This window comes from Oryx dammah, unplaced genomic scaffold (genome assembly GCF_014754425.2).
Source record: "Oryx dammah isolate SB20612 unplaced genomic scaffold, SCBI_Odam_1.1 HiC_scaffold_29, whole genome shotgun sequence".
Classification (NCBI taxonomy): domain Eukaryota; kingdom Metazoa; phylum Chordata; class Mammalia; order Artiodactyla; family Bovidae; genus Oryx; species Oryx dammah.
In genome coordinates this window covers 72,461,803-72,481,875 of record NW_024070213.1, presented here as the reverse complement: position 1 = coordinate 72,481,875, position 20,073 = coordinate 72,461,803, and the positions used below count along the sequence as shown (strand labels likewise).

At 36.1% G+C, this 20,073-nt stretch overlaps 1 protein-coding gene and 1 non-coding gene across 5 annotated transcripts in view; both read right to left on the bottom strand.

Annotated features, from left to right (window-relative positions):
* Window positions 1–2,467: 2,467 nt before the first annotated feature.
* The window catches only part of NUP107 (nucleoporin 107), a 49,406-nt gene continuing 31,800 nt past the window's right edge, over window positions 2,468–20,073 (bottom strand). For 2 of the 4 annotated variants that reach the window (XM_040233409.1, XM_040233412.1), the window contains 14 exons: window positions 19,136–19,195; window positions 18,249–18,394; window positions 18,075–18,123; window positions 13,779–13,848; window positions 13,351–13,469; window positions 12,337–12,375; window positions 11,863–12,013; window positions 11,431–11,543; window positions 10,711–10,813; window positions 9,911–10,071; window positions 9,164–9,289; window positions 8,672–8,785; window positions 3,314–3,481; window positions 2,468–2,817 (listed from right to left, as the gene is read on the bottom strand). In XM_040233409.1, the coding sequence (XP_040089343.1) occupies window positions 2,710–2,817; window positions 3,314–3,481; window positions 8,672–8,785; window positions 9,164–9,289; window positions 9,911–10,071; window positions 10,711–10,813; window positions 11,431–11,543; window positions 11,863–12,013; window positions 12,337–12,375; window positions 13,351–13,469; window positions 13,779–13,848; window positions 18,075–18,123; window positions 18,249–18,394; window positions 19,136–19,195 (1,527 nt within the window). In that variant the 3' untranslated portion in view covers window positions 2,468–2,709. Of the gene's footprint in view, window positions 2,818–3,313; window positions 3,482–7,511; window positions 7,580–7,815; window positions 8,786–9,163; window positions 9,290–9,910; window positions 10,072–10,710; window positions 10,814–11,430; window positions 11,544–11,862; window positions 12,014–12,336; window positions 12,376–13,350; window positions 13,470–13,778; window positions 13,849–18,074; window positions 18,124–18,248; window positions 18,395–19,135; window positions 19,196–20,073 lie in introns of those variants that run through there. The other 2 variants (XM_040233410.1, XR_005719721.1) reach the window with 2 other exon arrangements.
* Window positions 14,590–14,721, bottom strand: LOC120858977. Its single transcript, XR_005720001.1, has one exon. It is a non-coding gene; the product is annotated as a small nucleolar RNA SNORA38 (small nucleolar RNA).

The window sequence follows — 20,073 nt, the reverse complement described above, 5'->3', positions numbered from 1 at the left end:
AGCAACCTTCTTTATGGTCCAACTCTCACATCTGAACAGGACTACTGGAAAGACCTCAGCTTTGACTATATGGATCTTTGTTGGCAAAGTGATGTCTCTGCTTTTTAATACACTGTATAGGTTTGTCAAAGTTTTTCTTCCAAGAAGCAAGCGTCTTTTAATTTCATGGCTGCAGTCACCATCCGCAGTTTTGGAGCCCAAGAAAATGAAATCTGTCACTGTTTCCACTTTTTCCTCATCTATTTGCCATGACGGGATCAGATCCCATGATCTTCCTTTTCTGAATGCTGAGTTTTAAGCCAGTTTTTCACTTTCCTCTTTCACATTTATCAAGAGGCTCTTCAGTTTCTGCCATTAAAGTGGTGTTATCTGCATGCTGCTGCTGCTGCTAAGTCACTTCAGTCGTGTCCGACTCTGTGTGACCCCATAGACAGGAGCCCACCAGGCTCCCCCGTCCCTGGGATTCTCCAGGCAATATCACTGGAGTGGGTTGCCATTTCCTTCTCCAATGCATGAAAGTGAAAAGTGAAAGGGAAGTTGCTCAGTTGTGTCCGACTCTTTGCGACCCCACGGACTGCAACCTACCAGGCTCCTCCGTCCATGGGATTTTCCAGGCAAGAATACTGGAGTGGGGTGCCATTGCCATATCTGAGCATAAATTTTGTATTTTGATGAAGTCTAAGTAAGCAATCTTTTTCCTTAATGCAACTGCTGTCTTTTGTATAGTAAATCTTTACCTACCCTCTAGGTTACAAAGATATTCTCTATTTTTCTTAAGTTCTACAGTTTTAGTGTTTTTATTCAGGTTTATAATCTACCTTTAACTAATTTTTGTGCACAGTATCAATTAAGGGTCAAGGTTGACTATTTTCCATACAGATATTCAGTTGTTTTCCTCATAATTTACTAAACTCCACCCAATTTTTTATTTGAAAAAATTTAAATCTTGTGCCCTTCCCATAGATTCACTGGTTAACATTTTTTCATATTTGCTTTATCTATGTAGACTTTTATTTTAAAGCTAAACCATTTCAACGTAAAGTACAGACTTCATGACCTTTCATTTCTAAATATTTCAGCATGTTTTCTACCCAGAACACTCTCCTACCCAGCCACAATACCCGTATCACACCTAAGAAAATTAGCATTAATTCCACCATACCAATTTACATACTCTGCCTCATGCTAGAATTTCATAGGAATTGTGTTAAACCTATATACCAACATGGCGGGAGAATTAAAATTTTTACTGTGTTGAATCTCCAATTAATAAACATGGTGTCTCTCCCCACTTATTTTGCTCCTTTGGTTTCATTAGCATTTTGTAGTTTTCTGAATAAAATCTGGTACACATTTTGTTAGGTTTACACTCTCCCATCAGTTCATTCTGCTCTACCGAGGTATAAGAATTAAAGAGGTTTTGTTAGGTTAACAATTATTCTTTAGAACACTTGAACTAGCATAAATCAAAACTTGAGACAGAGTCTGATATCTCTACACTTCTTCCCAAGTGATGCCAGGCCAGTTTCATGGTCAGCTCCTGCTGTTTGCGTTGCATACAGAAGGATCAATACCCATCTCTGATTTAAGCCAGAATGTCCTGAACTTAGATTACTTATGGTGTATTAAGATCAGTTGTGGTGTATTATATTTACACCAAATACAAACTGCATGACTCCCATCCCCAGCTCTTGGGGCAGCATATGTAAATACATATAAGAAACTCACCAGACGAGTCAGATGATCAACCAGGTTTGGGAACTGCTAATCTACGTCTCGTTTCCTCTTAGAGCCACATTCTCCCTTTTGGTTATCTATTTATGAGTCCTACACGCTAGTCAATTTGGCACAAACACTGATTCACAAACATGCACCCATCATTTGCAGGCCTTGCTCATACTGATTTCTTAAACTTGTAATGTGTTACCTTTCTTGATCTCTGTCTTTGCAAATTCAATGCATTACCCAGACTCCAGCTCAAATACTACTTCCTCAGAAATCTCTTAGCTGAAAATAGTTCCTTCCTGCTCAGATTACTTGTATTTTTTAATGCATTTAAAAGACATATTTATTGTATTTCCCCTACTAGAAGGGCTAGATAAGATCTCACTCATTTTATAGTCCCCAATGTATTCAGTGTTTGCTGTGTGCCAGATATGATGCTAAGTCTTTACATGCTGCAACTTATGAGATCAGGTTTACTGAATGAGAATTAATAAACCAGAAGTGGCTTCAAAGTAAAATAACAGCATAATATTATTTTAGAAAACATTCTTGCTTTGTTCACCTAATTAACTGTAATATTTAAAAAACACTAAATTTTATGATGAGGAATTATGTATCTGGCTTAAAAATGTATCAGGACTTTCTATTTTTATAATTTTAAGATTTTAGAGTACTTATGATCACAGGGGAAAAGAATAGAAAATTTAACTTCTTATTATATCATAGATGGGCATTCCTGGAATTCATATGAACAAAAATTTTAATTTTTATATAGTTTTATTAATAAACACAGGGAAATGATATAATACATTAAATTTTCAAAGTCTCACCATAATATTCTTAAAAGTACAAAATTCAATGCCTAAATTTTACACTTTCCCCATGAGAATGGAAAAGAAAAAACTCAGTAATTATAAATACATATATTTTACAAAAAAATTCCATTTATCATAGAAATTACCCAGATTACAAAGAATGAATGAATTATGACTGAATTTCATATCCTAATGGATCAAGGCCCTGGTCAAGGAGCATTAGAGAGGATTCTCTTAACTTCTGTAGCAATTTCCTTAATTCTTCCTTAGAAAACACCTGTTTTTAAAAAAGAGAAAATGTTAAGAATGAGAACAAAGAAGAGTGTAAATTTATAGTCACCTAATCAACCTGATTAGCTTAATGCAAGAAGAAATTCCTCTTTAAGATTTATGTAGCCAGAGGTCAGTATATTAGAATAGCTCAAATCTACTTCTCTGGGCCAGTCAATATACTTCTAACTGCTTAGACATGTAAACATATTCTGTATAGAGAAGCACAAACATGAAAACTGGATCATTACTTTAAGAAAATCTAAGAACATTTAAAGAATATATACATCTCACAAAATTAAATATTACTACGTGCGTGCATGCTAGGTCACTTCAGTCTTTCCAGGGGATCTTCCTGACTCAGGGATCAAATCCGAGTCCCTTATGTCTCCTGCATTAACAGGTGGGATCTTTGCCACTAATGCTACCTGGGATGCCCCAAATATTACTACAAAGGACATCAAATCATTAAAATTTACAAGTGCAAACGCTCTAGAACTTACCAAATACAGTTTGTGGCGCTCAGAGGACACCATATCTGCTAACTGCAGGCATTCCTGATACTGACCGGTACTATGCAATATGGTGTGAAGCAGAAAACACAACATTGGCAGACAAAGCTTTCTCAGTAAAACCATTTGATGTATTCTTTCATGGTCTTCCTCAGCATCCTACACACAAACCAAAATGCAACAAACAGAAGCTAAAGAGTTTCTATAAAGCTTATTAGGCCCATTAAAAATAAAACAAGGCAAGGTTTCTTTTTTTTTTTTCGATCATGCCACTCGACTTGTGGGATATTAATTTCCTGACCAAGGATCAAACCTGTGCTCCCTGCAGTGGAAGCTTGGGGTCCTAACCACCGGACCACGAAGATATTCCCAAGGTAAGGTTTCAATCACAGTATCGAGTAGACACAATTTTTTGGCAAAAAACATGAAGATGAACAAAATATACGTCAGAGGAGTCACAAGTCTGATAATGAAAACAAAATGCTTCTGAAACTGTATTTACTATGTCTTAAATAAACATCTGCATAAAAGGAAAAACGTTAAGACTAGAGCAAAAATCAGAACAGAAAATAATAACTATTCCCCTGGATATACATAGAAGGAAACAGAGGCAGATATCGGGCAGGTTTGAAAGGGCATTTCATACCCTGTGATTCCTGCTGGGAAGAAGGGTCAGGATGAGGGGAAAGGTGCACAAGGAGGACAACTTCACTGTAAATATTTTTTTTATTACTTAGAATGAATTTATGATGCTTTTGTATAATTTTATAAAAATAGAAAAATTAAAAGAATGCAAAGATTTGAATAATACAGTGAATGGGGCAGAACTAACATATATGAGAAAACTTATTGCAGAGAAAACAATGAGCATTTCTTTGTAAGTATACAGGGATCTTTCTAAAAAGTTTTGTAGACACTCAAGAGTACAGAAAAAATAGACCTCTTACGTTCACTACATTTTCTTATAACAAAGTTGAAAAGTAAAATAATTTAAATAATAAAAAGGTACCCAAATTTTCTGAAATAATCTTAAAACTTGAAAGGAAATCCATAGGACCAAGTGTAAAACAAAACTTAAGGAGTTTCCCTGTTGCCTAGTCAGGGATTAGGATTCTGGGCTTTCACTGCCATAGCCTAGGTTCAGTTCCTGCTTGAGGAACTGAGATCGTACAAGCTAGGCAAGACAAAAAAAGTAACATGTATCATATGTTGTGTGCTATGCTTAGTCGCCCAGTAATGTCCGACTCTTTGTGACCCCCTGGACTGTAGCCCACCAAGCTCCTCTGTCCATGGGGATTCTCCAGGCAATAATACTGGAGTGGGTTGCCATGCCCTCCTCCAGGGGATCTTTCCAACCCACAGATTGAACCAGGTCTCTCACACTGCAGGCGGATTCTTTACTGTCTGAGCCACCAGGAAAACCCAAGAATACTGGAGTGGGTAGCCTATCCCTTTTCCAGGGGGTCTTCCCAACCCAGGAATTGAACTGGGGTCAGCCTGCATTGCAGGCAGATTCTTTACCAGCTGAGCTACCAGGGAAGTCCTGTATAACGGTATAAAAGAAAACGGGACAAGCAAAAATAACAACTGCTCCTTTGAAAAGCCTAATAAGATACTTAATTAATTAAAATTTTCCCTTATGACAATTATATTCATCATTAAAAATATGTTCATATGAGATATTAAATTGTTAAAACATTTTTTGAAGGTAGATATAAGTAGAAGTGTGAAGCAATAGAATGTAATCTGGAAATTATACCAAAGAATAATTGTACTAATTTTGACATACATCAGGTTTCTATGCATAGGAAAAATTATTATCCATCTTTTTGTTCTGTTTTGAGATACAGATACATGGAAGCAAATATTAAAATGCATGCTTTGTATTTTCTTAGCTTTAAAAGGGAAAGCACCTTCATTTATTTTCTCAAATAAGCACTCATTCCCTTCACAGGTAAATTTAAAACACCTCGCGGCCTCACTCATAATTCATACTGGTGATTCCTGCTTGTAGCCTAGTAAGAATGAGAGGACTGCTTCTTTTTGGGTCATTCCATTTGTGCTCCAATATACTCTTTTCCCCTACCCTAAAGAGACCAAGTGCCTGTGGTTCCTAAATCTCTTACCAACTGAAAGTAGCAGCTGGCTTTTGGATAACCTGGTCTCACAGGATGGATTCTGGGACCTGCCTCTCCTAAACCCTGTTGCTGCCAAGTATTAGGGTGTGATCTCTTCTGCTGACTGCAGGGGACTCCCACACCAGCAGACTGGTTGCCATCAAGTATCCAGAATCATGCCTGATGGGCCCAGCAGTCTGCCTCAAGGAAAACAGAACAAACTGCTCTGCTACCACCTATATTTTTCTCATCTGAATGAACAAAAGCTTTGAAAAATCCTATAAATATATATTTTAAAAAAGCGTCTTTCCATCAGGGATGTACAGTGCCTTATATGTGAGAAAGGATCATTAACTGGGATGTGTTGATATGTAGATATATATGTATGTACCCTATTGAGGATAGGGGGGTGGGGCTGCAGCAGGGTCTCTAAAGACAGATAACACTGGAGTATGCTGCTAAGGAAGTAAAGAAGTCATCCATGAAGATATCTCAGGGAAAGAGCACTGTAGGCAGAAGAACAGCAAAGAGGCCAGAAAGTTAGAACAAAGGAGAGGAGAAGAGTAGGATACAAGACTGGGGAGGCAGTCAGGACCAGTGTATGTGTGACTCTGTTACTCAAGAAAAGAACTTTGGTTTTTATTCAAAGTGTAATGAGAAGCCATCAGAAGGATCAGAGTAGGAGAGTGATATCTCTTTGATTTTAAAAGAAAACACTACATGAAGGGGCTGCATACAGAAGAGTGAAAGCAAGGCAAAGACATCTGACGCGTCAACCAGAATGTGGTTGAGGCAGAGGTGGTGAAGAGTAGATAGAGATGGCCTATCTGCTCCATTTGCTCTGCCATCCCTGTGTGCCACCAGCCTCCAACATGAATGGGGCCATTCTGCAGTTATGTAAAAAGTGAGGTGCAGATACAAGAGCCAGCTCATCAGGTCAGGGCTTTGAATAGCTGGGCCTTGCACAGTGGCGCTGGACAGTAAATGAGAGGCGGCTGAAATCTAATCCCTGCTCCAGTCTACAGGTCATGTGCACTTGACATGAAATCTACCTGTGTAAGAGAGTGGGCACCATTTCCTAATCCTTAGACAAGTTATGTAAGTGCTAGCAGGAGCCCTGAATAATTTTCTGCTTCGCTGAATATGTAAGAGTATTAAGCTAAACTCAACTCAAAATATCATCCTTTATAATTAGTTTAAGAAATCACTTCTTGGTGCTCCCCAGTGGAGAAGCCACTGCAATGAGAAGCTGACACATAACTAGGGAGTGGGCCCTGTGCGCAGAAACCAGAGAAAAGCCCGTGCAACTATGAAGACCCAGCACAGTAAAAAATAAATTAATGAATTAATTAGATAATAATAAAAAGAACACCCCCGACACACAAAAAGGTTCAAAACTATGAAGTTTGCAGGGTTCTATTATGAATTTATATATAAGATGTGGAGACTTTTAAGATAATTACTATATCAGGAGTAGTAGCAAACAGTAGTAGTAAACTAAAAAAGAAATACTGGGTTTCACCTCCATAGATTCTGGTTTAATTGGTCTGAAGTAGGGCTGGCCTTTTTTTTTTTTTTAATTACCTAAGAAGCTTTAGTATTTTTTAGTATTTAAACAGCAAACTGTCCTTAATGTTTTGTTTCTGGTCAGAAAATGGAAGCCAGTAAAGTGAGAAAAAATATAGTAGCAAAAAACAAAACAAACAATAAAAAAGAAGTGAATATATTAGGATTCAGGGAATGCAGAAGGAAAGCTACCAAAGACACTCTTAGGATTTTTCTATTCAAAATAAGGTTATCCAAGAATCCAGCATTTATAATCCTTGGAACCGAGTTAATGCACTGTTTCTATCGCGCCCCAGGAACGAGCCTCAGTACCTTTCCCTCACAACATTATTACTTGCATTCTTCCTTTCCCCTACTTCTACTCATCCAAATTTACCCATCGTTCAAGGTTCAGTCAAATGCTATACCTTTTAAGCATTCTGTCCAGATCTCTTCTGGGTAGAAGCAGCCTTTGCTTTTTCTGAAATCAGAAAATACTGCATCTGTGCTTTTTTTTGGCGGGGGGAGGCATTTAGTACTTCTGTAACCGACTCTCAACCCAGGCTACACATTAACGCTTTCCAGGTAATTTAAACTTTTTTTTTTTTTAAAGCCCAGCCCTACTTCAGACCAATTAAACTGGAATCTGTGGAGGTGAAACCCAGTATTTCTTTTTTAGTATCTAAAAAATATTTTTAAATTGAAAATCATTTCAAACAAACTAAATTACAACAACAGTACAAAGAATATCTCAATACCCTTTACCCTGCTTTGCTCAATCTTTACCCTGTCTACTTTATGATTTGCTTGTGTGTGCATCTATAAACACACTTTTTTTTTTTTTAACCCTTTGAGGGCAAGTTGCACAATCATGTTCCATTACCTCTTAATGTTTCAGAGTTTATTTCCTAACAAAGGGAATTTTTTTCCTAATATAGTCACATTGCAGTTAATGACTTCAGAAAATTTATCAGTGATATAATACCTTAACATCAATGACTCAACACTGTCCTTTATAGCATCTTTTTTTCTCCAACACAGGATCCAGTTTAGAATCACATATTGTATTTAATTGTCATGTCTTTTTGGGACTCATTAAAAGGTTTTTTTGTTTTGTTATAATACAATCTTTAAAGGTTATAATCCATTTAGCTATTACAAAATACTGGCTTTACTCCCCACGTTGTACAATATGTCCTCGTAGCCTCCTTTACACCCAGTGCTTTGCACCTCCCACCCTACAACCCCTATGTTGCTCCTCCTTCCCTCTCCCTACTGGTAGCCACTAGTGGAATCAACCCAGTATTTTTTAAAAGTTCTCCAGGTCATTTAAATGGGCAATTCAGAGGTGAGAGCCACTGCTTTATGTATGTCTTACTCACTCTACTAGACTTATCTTCACCTCTACAGACTGAGTTGAATACATGAATAATTGATTTTTGGTCCAGAATTTTTAAAAATTAGATTTTACTACACTATACTGAGTGAACATATTAAATATGGAGAAACAGTTTACCCAGGAGTCAGACATTCATATATTCCCTAACTAGTATTTCAGGTTAGACTTAAATTATGGGATGTTCAGTTATAATATAGTACAAAGGTAATACAAGATCTGTAACTGCTCCTATTCAGAGAAAGAACTTTTAAAAAAAAGATGTAGCTTGTAACAATGCACAGAGCTTACCTCTCTAACATCCACCATCCACCCTCCATCAACAAACAACAAGACATTGTACATTTTTTCCTTCACATCAGCAGTTAGGGCATCCAAATGCCCTTTCCAAATACCATAATCCATCTGGAAAACAGATATAAGGCAGATATATAATGGACTATAATATATTTGCAAAGTACAGAGATGTACATATATGGAACATCATTCTAAAGAACTGACATTCAGTAAGCCAAATACAAAATAAACACCAACAGACTGCAGTTCAATAAAACACTAAAATGTTTACCATGTAAATGAACATTATTGTCACTTGAAGGTATGTTTCATGTTTGATTAATTATCTACAAAAAGGTAACTAAACAGATTTCTTTCTTCAAAGTATAACAGTAATAAGATCAACTCTTATAATAGGAATATAACTGTTGAAGAAATGATCTCCTTACATATATGACTTGTATTTTTGAGATGCAATGAGACATGTCTCATCTACATTTAACTTACTTCATATTTCTTTTCTTTGTGTTCATGAGCCACTTTCTCAGTAAAAGTTGCTTGAGTTGTCAAAGTAGGTTTTTGTGGAGCTGAATTCATATGCTTAAACCACTCATTAAAGGTTTCATGGGCTTCCTAAAATGTAAAGTAAAACAGAAAAATACAAAAAATGAAAACTTTTCACATATGTTCAATACAATTTTTAAAAATTTGGTTCTTAGAAGTAATTTTGCAGTAGTAAGAAATAAAATTGTTCGATATTTCTTTTTTATACAAAAAAATTACGGTGAATAAGTATTTTATCTGTGATATTCACGAGCTTATCCGTGTCCTTGATGAGCCTATTAGCTTCCAGAGGGAAGCAAAGAAATTCAGACTTAGTCCTAAAACCTAGCTAATCACTTCATTAGTTGTTGAATGAATTTTGAATGAGTATTTTGTTATTTTAGTCATAATATAGATTATCTTGCTTTTTTCAGTTGTTACCAAAAGCAGAAATGCTAAAGTTGAGTTAAGAATTCAAAGAATCTTAAGAAAACACATTGTGTGTTGGTAACAATGATTAGAGGCTCCTGTACATGAAGACAAGGTCAGGACTTCCAAGTTCTTAGGGATCAGTGATTCCCACAGTCACAAGGGAGGTAAGATAGTAAGTGAATCACCACTTTTCAAAAAAGTAGTTTAAGGTTTGAGAGTGAATCAGGTTTGAAAGTCATCATAAAGACAGGCACTTCATGGTTTTCTCTACAATCTCACCAAGTAAGCTCTGATGCACAAATGTTCTCGGATAGCATTATCATCTTCAGCAGGAAGTGGGCTATCCATTCCTTGTTCCTCCCACTGGTTATAGATTTCTGCTATTGAATCCTGAGGAATTTTCACAAATACTTCTTTTGCAGCTTCGTGCTTTTTAGAGGCTGTGAAAAAGATATATAGTTTTTCAATATATATGGATTTTTGTGTAGTGGTTTCTAAAGGAGTCAAATTATTAGTCTGCAACTTTCACCGTGACCTGTAACCATTTCAGGGCCCAAGGTACTTCTTTTAAAGGTTTGGGTAATGGGAAAGACTAGAGATCTCTTCAAGAAAAAAAAAAAAAAAAAGGTTTGGGTGATCTTTCTACCTAATGGCTGGGCTTTTCCTTATTTCAGCGTGACAGTCACATAAAGGATTAATTAAATGTAGTTACTTTTGTTTTCATTATATATTTCAATTTTTGGCTGCACTGCATAGCATGCCAAATCTTACTTCCCCAACCAGGGACTGAATCCAAATCCACTACAATGGAACACGGAGTCTTAAACACTGGATCACCAGGAAATCCCACAGCTACTTTTACATACTATGTCTTAAAAAAAAATTCCATTTTTCAAAACCTTGAGATTATATATAAAATTGAGTGGGACATAGTAAGTCACTATTAAATGTTTTGTTTCACAATATTAGCCATAAAAGTGGGTATTTTGTACCTTACCCTACTGGAAGGGTTAGAAAAACAACAAAATTTAAGAACAGAAAAAAAAAACTTTGTAAAAAGAATATAAAATAGAGCATACCCAAGAATTTCCTCATTATCGCATTGCCTTGTTTTAGTGCTTCTGCTCTCTGTGCTGGGTCGAATACCAACCAGTCAATTACATCAATTTTTAATCGGTCTTCCTATTCATTTAATTGGAAAAAAAAGAAATGTCAACTGTGCTTTTTCCCTAAGATATTCTACACATTAATAGAACTGGCTTACATCTGTACTACTAATGATTATTTTCCTTCAGGTTATACAAAATTATGAAAGAAAATAGCTTTTCTTGGTTTATTTTCACATTTAATAGCTCTCTATTAAATTATAGAAAAAACTTACTGGATGTCAGTCTGGAATTCTATATCTGTTGTGCCACCAATTTAACCATCTGATTCCTTTCAGTGCTATTCTACAACCTTTTCTTTCCTAGATAAAACTTTCTATTCTTTTCTGAAAATAAGGAATAAGTAAACTACATAAAAATTAGTTAACTGATCAAGTATCTAGAATAATCGGATGAGTAAAAATTCAATGCTCAGGTTTTTACTATTAAAGAAGCTTCCTTTAACATAAAACTACTACTAAGCAATTCCTTACACAAGACTTAAGTTTGCTGCCAATTTTCATAACTTGGCTGACAAAGAAAAATTCTTAAAAAAAAGAAAGAAGCCAGAATATTTTAAAGTAGACGTTTAGAAAAAGCATAACACAAGGGATTATTCAGTCACATAATACACCTCTTGTACCCTCATATTACCTCGGTAGTACCCGTATCCAGGGCTGGGGACAGGTCATGATGACTGAATTCACCATCATCTTTCTTTCGAATATTCTCAACTACAGTTTTTGTTATAGCTGCAATATCCAAATCTAAAACATTTTTTGAAGGGACAGAAACAAGAAATTAATCATTCACACTAATATTCTTTAAATAATCACAATGATTTAGTAAATCTGGGATAACAATTCTTTAAAATATGAAAGAAATTATAAAAGAAAATGCCAAAATTAAAAGATATTTTACACAAGATACAGTGTAAGTTATTTCATTCCAAAACAGAATTTCAATGAAAACTTCATTCCTTCTTTTCCTCTCAAGAGAAACAGGATTTAAAACTAGGATATATGTTACTAAGACAAAATGATAATCTGCCTACAGAGCCCAATAGATGAAGCCTTCCATTTTTACCTGCCTCTTTAGCCAGCTCCAGGCAATGGTGGCGCTGTTCAAACTCCGTAACACCTTCCAAAAATAATGCATACTGGGCAACAGCAAGGTCTTGAGGCAAATGACAGGTATAAAATGCTATGAGATTTGTATGTTTCTCATTTATTAAAAGCTGAAAAATAGAAAAGGATCAAAATGTTAATATGTCAATAATAAAGCAAGTTCTAGGAATAACAGCACTATTCAATTCAAAATTTTAAACATATTTAGGAGAGATGCATACAGACATAAGAGTTGTACTGCTAAACAGGATTAATTTTAAATTCCAAAACAAAGTATTTATGATAATTAACAGATATTTATGTATTTTGATAACCTTTCTGCCACTAGATATTAAAATACTATCATTCTGATTTATGTTTTCATTAAAATGGTCAAGGGAAAAAAAAAGAATCAAACTGTGGATTTGATTTTACCTGTTTTACCAGAGTTTACCTGTATGTATGTCTTTAAAACGTCAATGGAAATTTCTTCCTTCATAGGAAAAAAAAAAGATATAATTAAATTATAAATATAGCTGTTTATGTGTACCACCAATATATCTAATAAAAATCCTGTCATAATGATTTTTAGTATTTACCACTGAGCAATTACTACATGCCTGGAGAAGGCAATGGTACCCCACTCCAGTACTCTTGCCTGGAAGATTCCATGGATGGAGGAGCCTGGAAGGCTGCAGTCTATGGGGTCGCTGAGGGTTGGACACGACTGAGCGACTTCAATTTTACTTTTCACTTTCATGCATTGGAGAAGGAAATGGCAACCTACTCCAGTGTTATTGCCTGGAGAATCCCAGGGACAGGGGAGCCTGGTGGGCTGCCGTATGTGGGATCGCACAGAGTCGGACAGGACTGAAATGACTTAGCAGCAATTACTACATGCCAGGCTAACTGCTTAACAAATTTCTTGTATTAACTTACCCTAACTCTTTGTGAGTAATTACTATTATTGTTCACATTTCAGAGGAAGAATGTAAGACTTAAAGAGGTTTTATTTACCCAGATTTACACCACTAGAAGCTTCGGTGTAAGAATGTGAATCCAAGACTTTTAATCCAAAACCCCAGCTTTCAACTACTACATCATTCTGCATTCTATGCATACTCTGCCCAAAATGTTACCAATCATTTAGGACAGAAGAAAAAGAAAGAAAACAAAGGTTTAAAATCCCACAGAAAACAGTCTGGTTCAGTTAGCTTGCTGGTTGATTTCGAGTTGGGTACTGATGAGGACTGAAGTTATAAACTGTCTCCAGTCCAGGTAAACATCAGCATTCTGTAGTCACAGATCAGAACATTAGAGTCATCTGCAGTGAGTTATCACTGAGCGACAATGTGAGACTATGGTCACCATTCTAGAAAACAAAACCCCAAAGTAGCATGTTTTCCTGACAACAGATGTATAAAGCGTCAGCCTTGCAGAGAAGAGTATACAGCTCATTTTTATTTACTTTGGTCTGTAGTCCCAGAGTGCGGAAAAACAAAATGAGGTGAGTCATGAAGCGGAGGAGGTGTCCAGGTAGACTGTTCCTGCTTTTGGAAAGCCATTTGCTAAATTCATCCATCAAACCTACAAACCATTAAAGCAAAGATTTAGATGGATACAAATCAAAAAAGAGATATAAACACTATCCAAGGACATTTATTATATTCATATAGCACTCTTATCAATTCACTGCCTTACTGTTATGGACTACCACATAAAACAGCCTCTGGATTAAATTCAAACTTTATTTTCTAAAAATTATATAGTTGCAGTCAAATAGGTTGAAAGAGATGACAAGATGTGGTAAGTCATGTGCACTGTTTTGATAACTTTTTAGAAAACTACTTTAAAAAACCAAAGAACTCATGCAAAGTAAAATAAAATACATCTTACCATCAATGTCTCCCAGGATAAGGAATTTTTGAACTATATGATAATGTTCTTGATTCTCTTCTAGAACTCTCTGAAAAAATTTTTACATTTTCTGTAAATTTATTATGGTCATTCTTTAGCATATACTCACTGGTAAGCTAAAAACATAAAGTGTTGAAGGAACATATACAAACAAAGGACTTCCCCGATGGCTCAGCACTAAAACAATCCCCCTGCGACGCAGGAGCCGCAGGAGACTTGGTTCGATCCCTGGGTCGGGGAGATCCCCTGGAGCAGGGCATGACGACACACTCCAGTACTCTTGCCTGGAGAATCCCAGGGACAGAGGAGCCTGGCAGGCTACAGTCCATGGGGACGCAGAATCAGACACGACTGAAACCGCTTAGCACACATGCATCCAGACAAAGAAAAAGCTGGAAATTAAGGGTATTAAATAAAGTATGAGAAAGATACTGCCATTGGGACTCAAGGTTGAACATTATTTTTTGAAACAAAGAACTGTGATAAAACAATTTAATCTCTGTAAACGTTACAAAACTTTTATTTTTATTAATGTATTTTACTGTTCTCCTTGACTGTCCATGGTGAACCAGGAGAGAAGGGGACAGGTGACCAAAGCAAAATAAACTATAAGATTTCCTTCAATATAAACAGTGGTTTTTGAAAGCATTCATCTGCAAATTGTACCAAGAGTAATAAAATCCATCAAAATAGTGATTAGGCACAGAGTAGAAAAAATTTACAAGTAACCTGCTGTTAGATTTTTTTCCTAAAGAAAATAATTTCTATATTTTTGGTCAATTTTTTTTTTCTACATGGGATGGTTGATCGTGAGCCTGCAGCAAGGAAGCTAGCACCAGACTTCTCCAAATCCACATTTCCTTGCCTCCAATTCTTATGTGTCCAAAAGACAGGAAACCATAGACCTGCCTTTGTAGGAGGGTTTTAATTTTTATTTGTCTAAATTTTCTTCCAGCAGTCTTTCTTTCTTTTTTACAAATATTTGCTCCACCTGGAACTGATTGTAATGCATGTCATGAGGCAGAGATCTGGCTTCGTTTTATTTCAGATGGAAAATCAATTATGTCCCTACCATGTATGTAAATAAACCACCCCTCTTCCTCTAAAAGGAAAGGTCATCGGTCTTTTATTAGGTTCTCATATATATTAGAATCTAATACAGACTTATATGTTCTGATGATCTACTTATTCCTGTGCCAATTCTATTGTTTTATTAAATCGTTATATTATTTTATTATTAAGGAACAACATAACTACTGTTCTTTTCTAAATCTTATTTCTAGTCTCACTTACACTTTTACTTGGAAATTTTCTGTTCAGAAATAATACCCCAAAGCAATAGGTTTCAACGTTAACTTTGGAATGACTGATATTAACAACAAATCATCTCATTCGGGAATGTGCTAAATCTATTTATTTGTGTCTTTCAATAAGATTCTATAGTTTTTTTTATGGAGGTACTCAAACCCTTGGCTATTTATTCCTAGGCATCTTATAGTTTTGGTCAGTAATTTAAATGAGACTTTTGGGGGATATTTAACTTATATGCAGAGTACATCATGAGAAACACTGGGCTGGATGAAGCACAAGCTGGAATCAAGACTGCCAGGAGAAATATCAATAACCTCAGATATGCAGGTGATACCACCCTTATGGCAGAAAGCGAAGAAGAACTAAAGAGCTTCTTAATGAAAATGAAACAGGAGAGTGAAAAAGTTGGCTTCAGTTCAGTTCAGTTCAGTCGCTCAATCGTGTCTGACCCCACGAATCGCAGCACGCCAGGCCTCCCTGTCCATCACCAACTCCTGGAGTTCACTCAAACTCACGTCCATCGACTCGGTGATGCCATCCAGCCATCTCATCCTCTGTCGTCCCCTTTTCCTCCTGCCCTTAATCCCTCCCAGCAACAGAGTCTTTTCCAATAAGTAAACTCTTCGCATGAGGTGGCCAAAGTACTGGAGTTTCAGCTTTAGCATCATTCCTTCCAAGAACACCCAGGGCTGATCTCCTTTAGAATGGATTGGTTGGATCTCCCTGCAGTCCAAGAGACTCTCAAGAGTCTTCTCCAACACCACAGTGCAAAAACAGCACTCAGTTTTCTTCACAGTCCAACTCTTCGCATCCTTAAAGCTCAACATTCAGAAAACTAAGATCATGGCATCTGGTCTCATCACTTCATGGCAAATAGATGGGGAAACAGTGAAAACGGTGGCTGACTTTATTTTTGGGGGCTCCAAAATCACTGCAGATGGTGATTAGCAGCCATGAAATTAAAAGACGCTTACTCCTTGGAAGGAAAGTTATGACCAACCTAAACAGCATATTAAAAAGCAGAGACATTACTTTGCCAACAAAGGTCCATCTAGTCAAGGCTATGGTTTTTCCAGTAGTCATGTATGGACTATAAAGAAAGCTGAACACCGAAGAACTGATGCTTTTGAACTGTGGTGTTGTAAAAAGACTCTTCAGAGTCCCTTGGACTGCATGGAGATCCAACCAGTCCATCCTAAATGAGATCAGTCCTGGGTGATCATTGGAAGGACTGATGGTGAAGCAGAAACTCCAATACTCTGGCCACCTGATGCGAAGAGCTGACTCATTTGAAAAGACCCTGATGCTGGGAATGATTGAGGGCAGGAGGAGAAGGGGACAAGAGAGGATGAGATGGTTGGATGGCATCACTGACTCAATGGATATGAGTTGGGGTAGACCCCAGGAGTTGGTGATGGACAGGCAGGCCTGGTGTGCTGTGGTTCATGGAGTCACAAAGAGTCAGACACAACTGAGGGACTGAACTGAACTGAAATCCTTTTCTTACTAGCTGCACAAGTACAAAAAGGCTATATTTTTTTTATAACTTTATCTTGAATTTAGACACTTTAAAAATTCTCTTAATTATAGTAACTTACTGATTCACAAATTTTCTAGATTTATACTTTTATCATATGTAAATGTTCCCCTCTTTTTAGATTTGTATCTATTCCTTGACGTTCGTTTGCTGGAAAATAAAATGACTTTCATTTGTTTTATTTTCATTTGCTAGAATCTCCAAAACAGACTGATTTAAAAAAAAGAAAAATTTGATAGAGAAAGTATTAACTTTTTTTCATTATACAAAGAGATCTTATACAATAAAAAAGAAAAGATAAAATTCAACAGAAAAATAAGTGAAAGTTCTAAACAGGAAATTTAAAAATGGTCAATAAACACTGGAAAACTTGCTCAGCCTTATGAATAGACAGGGAACTATGAGAAGAACAGGGAGTTTCTACTTCCCACCTCATCTGATGGGTTGGCAAAAACAAACAATGACATGTGGGGCTAGTTGAGAAGGCAGGGAAATGGCCATATCAATAGATTATTTGTAGGAATATGAATTAATTGCTACAACCATGGTATTAATTTAAAATACATATACCCTTTAACTCAGCCGCCCTGCTTTCAGAAAACTTACTGTAAAGAAACAGGACTAGTAGATAAGCATAAATAAGACTAACAAGAACATTCACTGCAATGCTAGAAGTAACCCAAATGATTACCAAAAGGGGAATGATTCGAAAAGGATGTATCATTCTACAGAATATTATATACCTATTAAAAATAATAAGTTAGGTTGTTAAATTTATATGCATTAACTCAAAGACAGTCTCATTAAACGGAGGTGGAGCAAAGAGGGGAGCCATAAACTAATGCAGGTAGAATGACACGAAAAACAACCTCTAAAAACCAAAATCTCATATTAGAATATTTACATACATTCCTAAGAGTGTGGAGAAGGATATGAAGGATACATATCCATGTTTTATCATCTCAGTGAATGCGAATAATCATAAGGAGGCTGGGAGGAAATTTTATAAAGGCCTTACTTATATAATACATTTTTAGATTATTTTGTTACAAGTATATACTAAGGTCATTTTTTTACAGTTTTAAGAATATTACTTTAAGAAATACTAGATTATTTTGAGATCTAGGAAAATAAAGTTTGTTAATTTTGCATTCCAATTTAATTTTTCAAGAAGAAAGAAATCAACTAGCCTACATGCATGCCATATATTTCAATGAAATAAATTCTAAACTAAATAAACAGAAATGATATATAATTTAAATATGTAATTTTCTTCCCTTTAAAGCAATCTCTTACTTGAGTACGCCATGAGGAAAGGAAGAGAGAATATAACAAGATTCCACATACTTTTGTGCCTTTCAGCTATAGTATACAACAATGTAACATTTAGTTTCTGATTCCAATTATTCTAAAATATTAACATTTACCTTTTTATCAGTAGCTTGAAGTTCTTCAAAAACCTTTTCTAAGGTCCAACTTTTGAAACAAAAATCAAGAAAATGGATAAAGTAACATTAATATATAATATGAAAAAGACTACAGAATAAAACTTCAGAGCATACTACAAATCCTCATGATGGAAAACAAACCAATAGACTCACTTTGCTTCCAAATATTCTCTAGGGAGTTCTTCAGTTTCATCCAGAGTCATTACTGATGTCCTGATCTCCTGTTCAACCAGACTGTCCACCATCACCCTGAAGTAGGCCCACACTGTGTCCTCCCAGGTGTCACAGACTGGAAGCAGCTTCACCCCGTTCCAAAACAGAAACATGCAGACACAGTCAACAAAAAAAAAAGGAAAAGCAGTGGAACTTCTTGATATGAACTATAAAATCACTATAACAACATAAAACATATGGATTATAAGCTATCATCCAAAAACCCTGTGTCTCCAACTTCTCCCCAAACCACTTTTTGGTGGAGGGGCACAGTGGGCAGCATGTGGGACCTTAGTTCCCACATGGAAAGAGAGGGATGGAACCAGTAGCTCCTACAGTGGAAGCGCAGTCTTAACCACCAGACCATCAGGGAGATCCCTCAAGCCACATCTTCTAAGTCTGGACTCTTATATCATCAATTTTCCATGCTGATATAAGATGGTGTTTCAAGTAATTAAAATAACATCCCTCAAAATAGCTATAAAATGTAGGGGATAGAGGGAGTTGTGAAAAGCACACGTATGTGAGACAATTCTAACAGTCATACTGTGCCTTTGGGGTACATTTATGGATAAAGCTATAGTTACAAAAGTTATAAATGTGTATTGTAATTAAATTTACAATTCTGAGAAACTGAAGTCTGACTGCACAGATTAAAATATGGGATACATCAAATTAAGTAGCTCAAGTTACCATCTATTTCATAATAATCTTATCATTGCTATTCTTAGAAACTAGCTTAAGCTTATATGACTACTATATTAGAATATTTCATTCAGCCGATTCCATTCCATAGGAAAAAAGAATTATTAAAATACATTGCATACCTGCTTGAGATTCCCACTTAGAGCTGCATAAATTGCTCTCTCATATCTATTAAAAAGCTCCTGAAATACAATGAATATAAATAAAATTGAACTACTGTTTATCTCAGTATGTCAATTTTTTTCACACTGGAATTCTGCAGTATCTTCTAAACTGAACTTATTTGTCCCCGAACAGTTTCTAAACTTTAGTAAAAGATCTACTGGGGGACTAAGAAGGAAGGATCCCTTAGTTTGATGTAGTCAATACTGAAATCTTCCAGAAAAGTCAAACAGCTAAATTTCAAATACAGAGAGAAAGCAGATTCAACTCTAATGGATGCTTTGATTATTTTATAGTCAAATTTTATTCCAGATAGAATCCGCATAGATGTTTTCTCCTATAAAATTTCTAAATACCTAACACTACCTGATACTGATCTAAAAACATCAAACAAGGCCCCTTGGAGCCTGACATGTACTAGTTTGCATCAAATTCCTAAGCAGAATTAATTATTTTCACCAAATTATCCCGTTTTACTTTTGGATTCTATTAATGACATTTCCTGTTTTCTCATCATCCAAACAAGAGTCTTCAGAGACTCTCACTACATAATTGAGTCTTCCTCTGCCTTCTGTTTCGTTTCTGCTCCTGACCATTTTTTGTTCCTTTCTTTTCTACTCGCCAACTAGGACAGGCCCTTATTTCTTAGTGTCTGAATAATTCTGATAGGCTTCTAACTAGTTTCTCAGTCTTTAGTTCATTCAATTTTAAGCCTATTTTCCACTGCCATGCTAATCTTCTTAAAGCACTGCTGTCACGCGCCCTCAAGGTTTTGATGGTTCACTACTATCTATGGTACAAAGTTCCCATTCCTTGGAGCAACATTTGAGGACCACCATTGCCTGCTCTTAATCTTTTTCAGTCAACTTAGAGAAGCATTTGAGGACTACCAATGCCT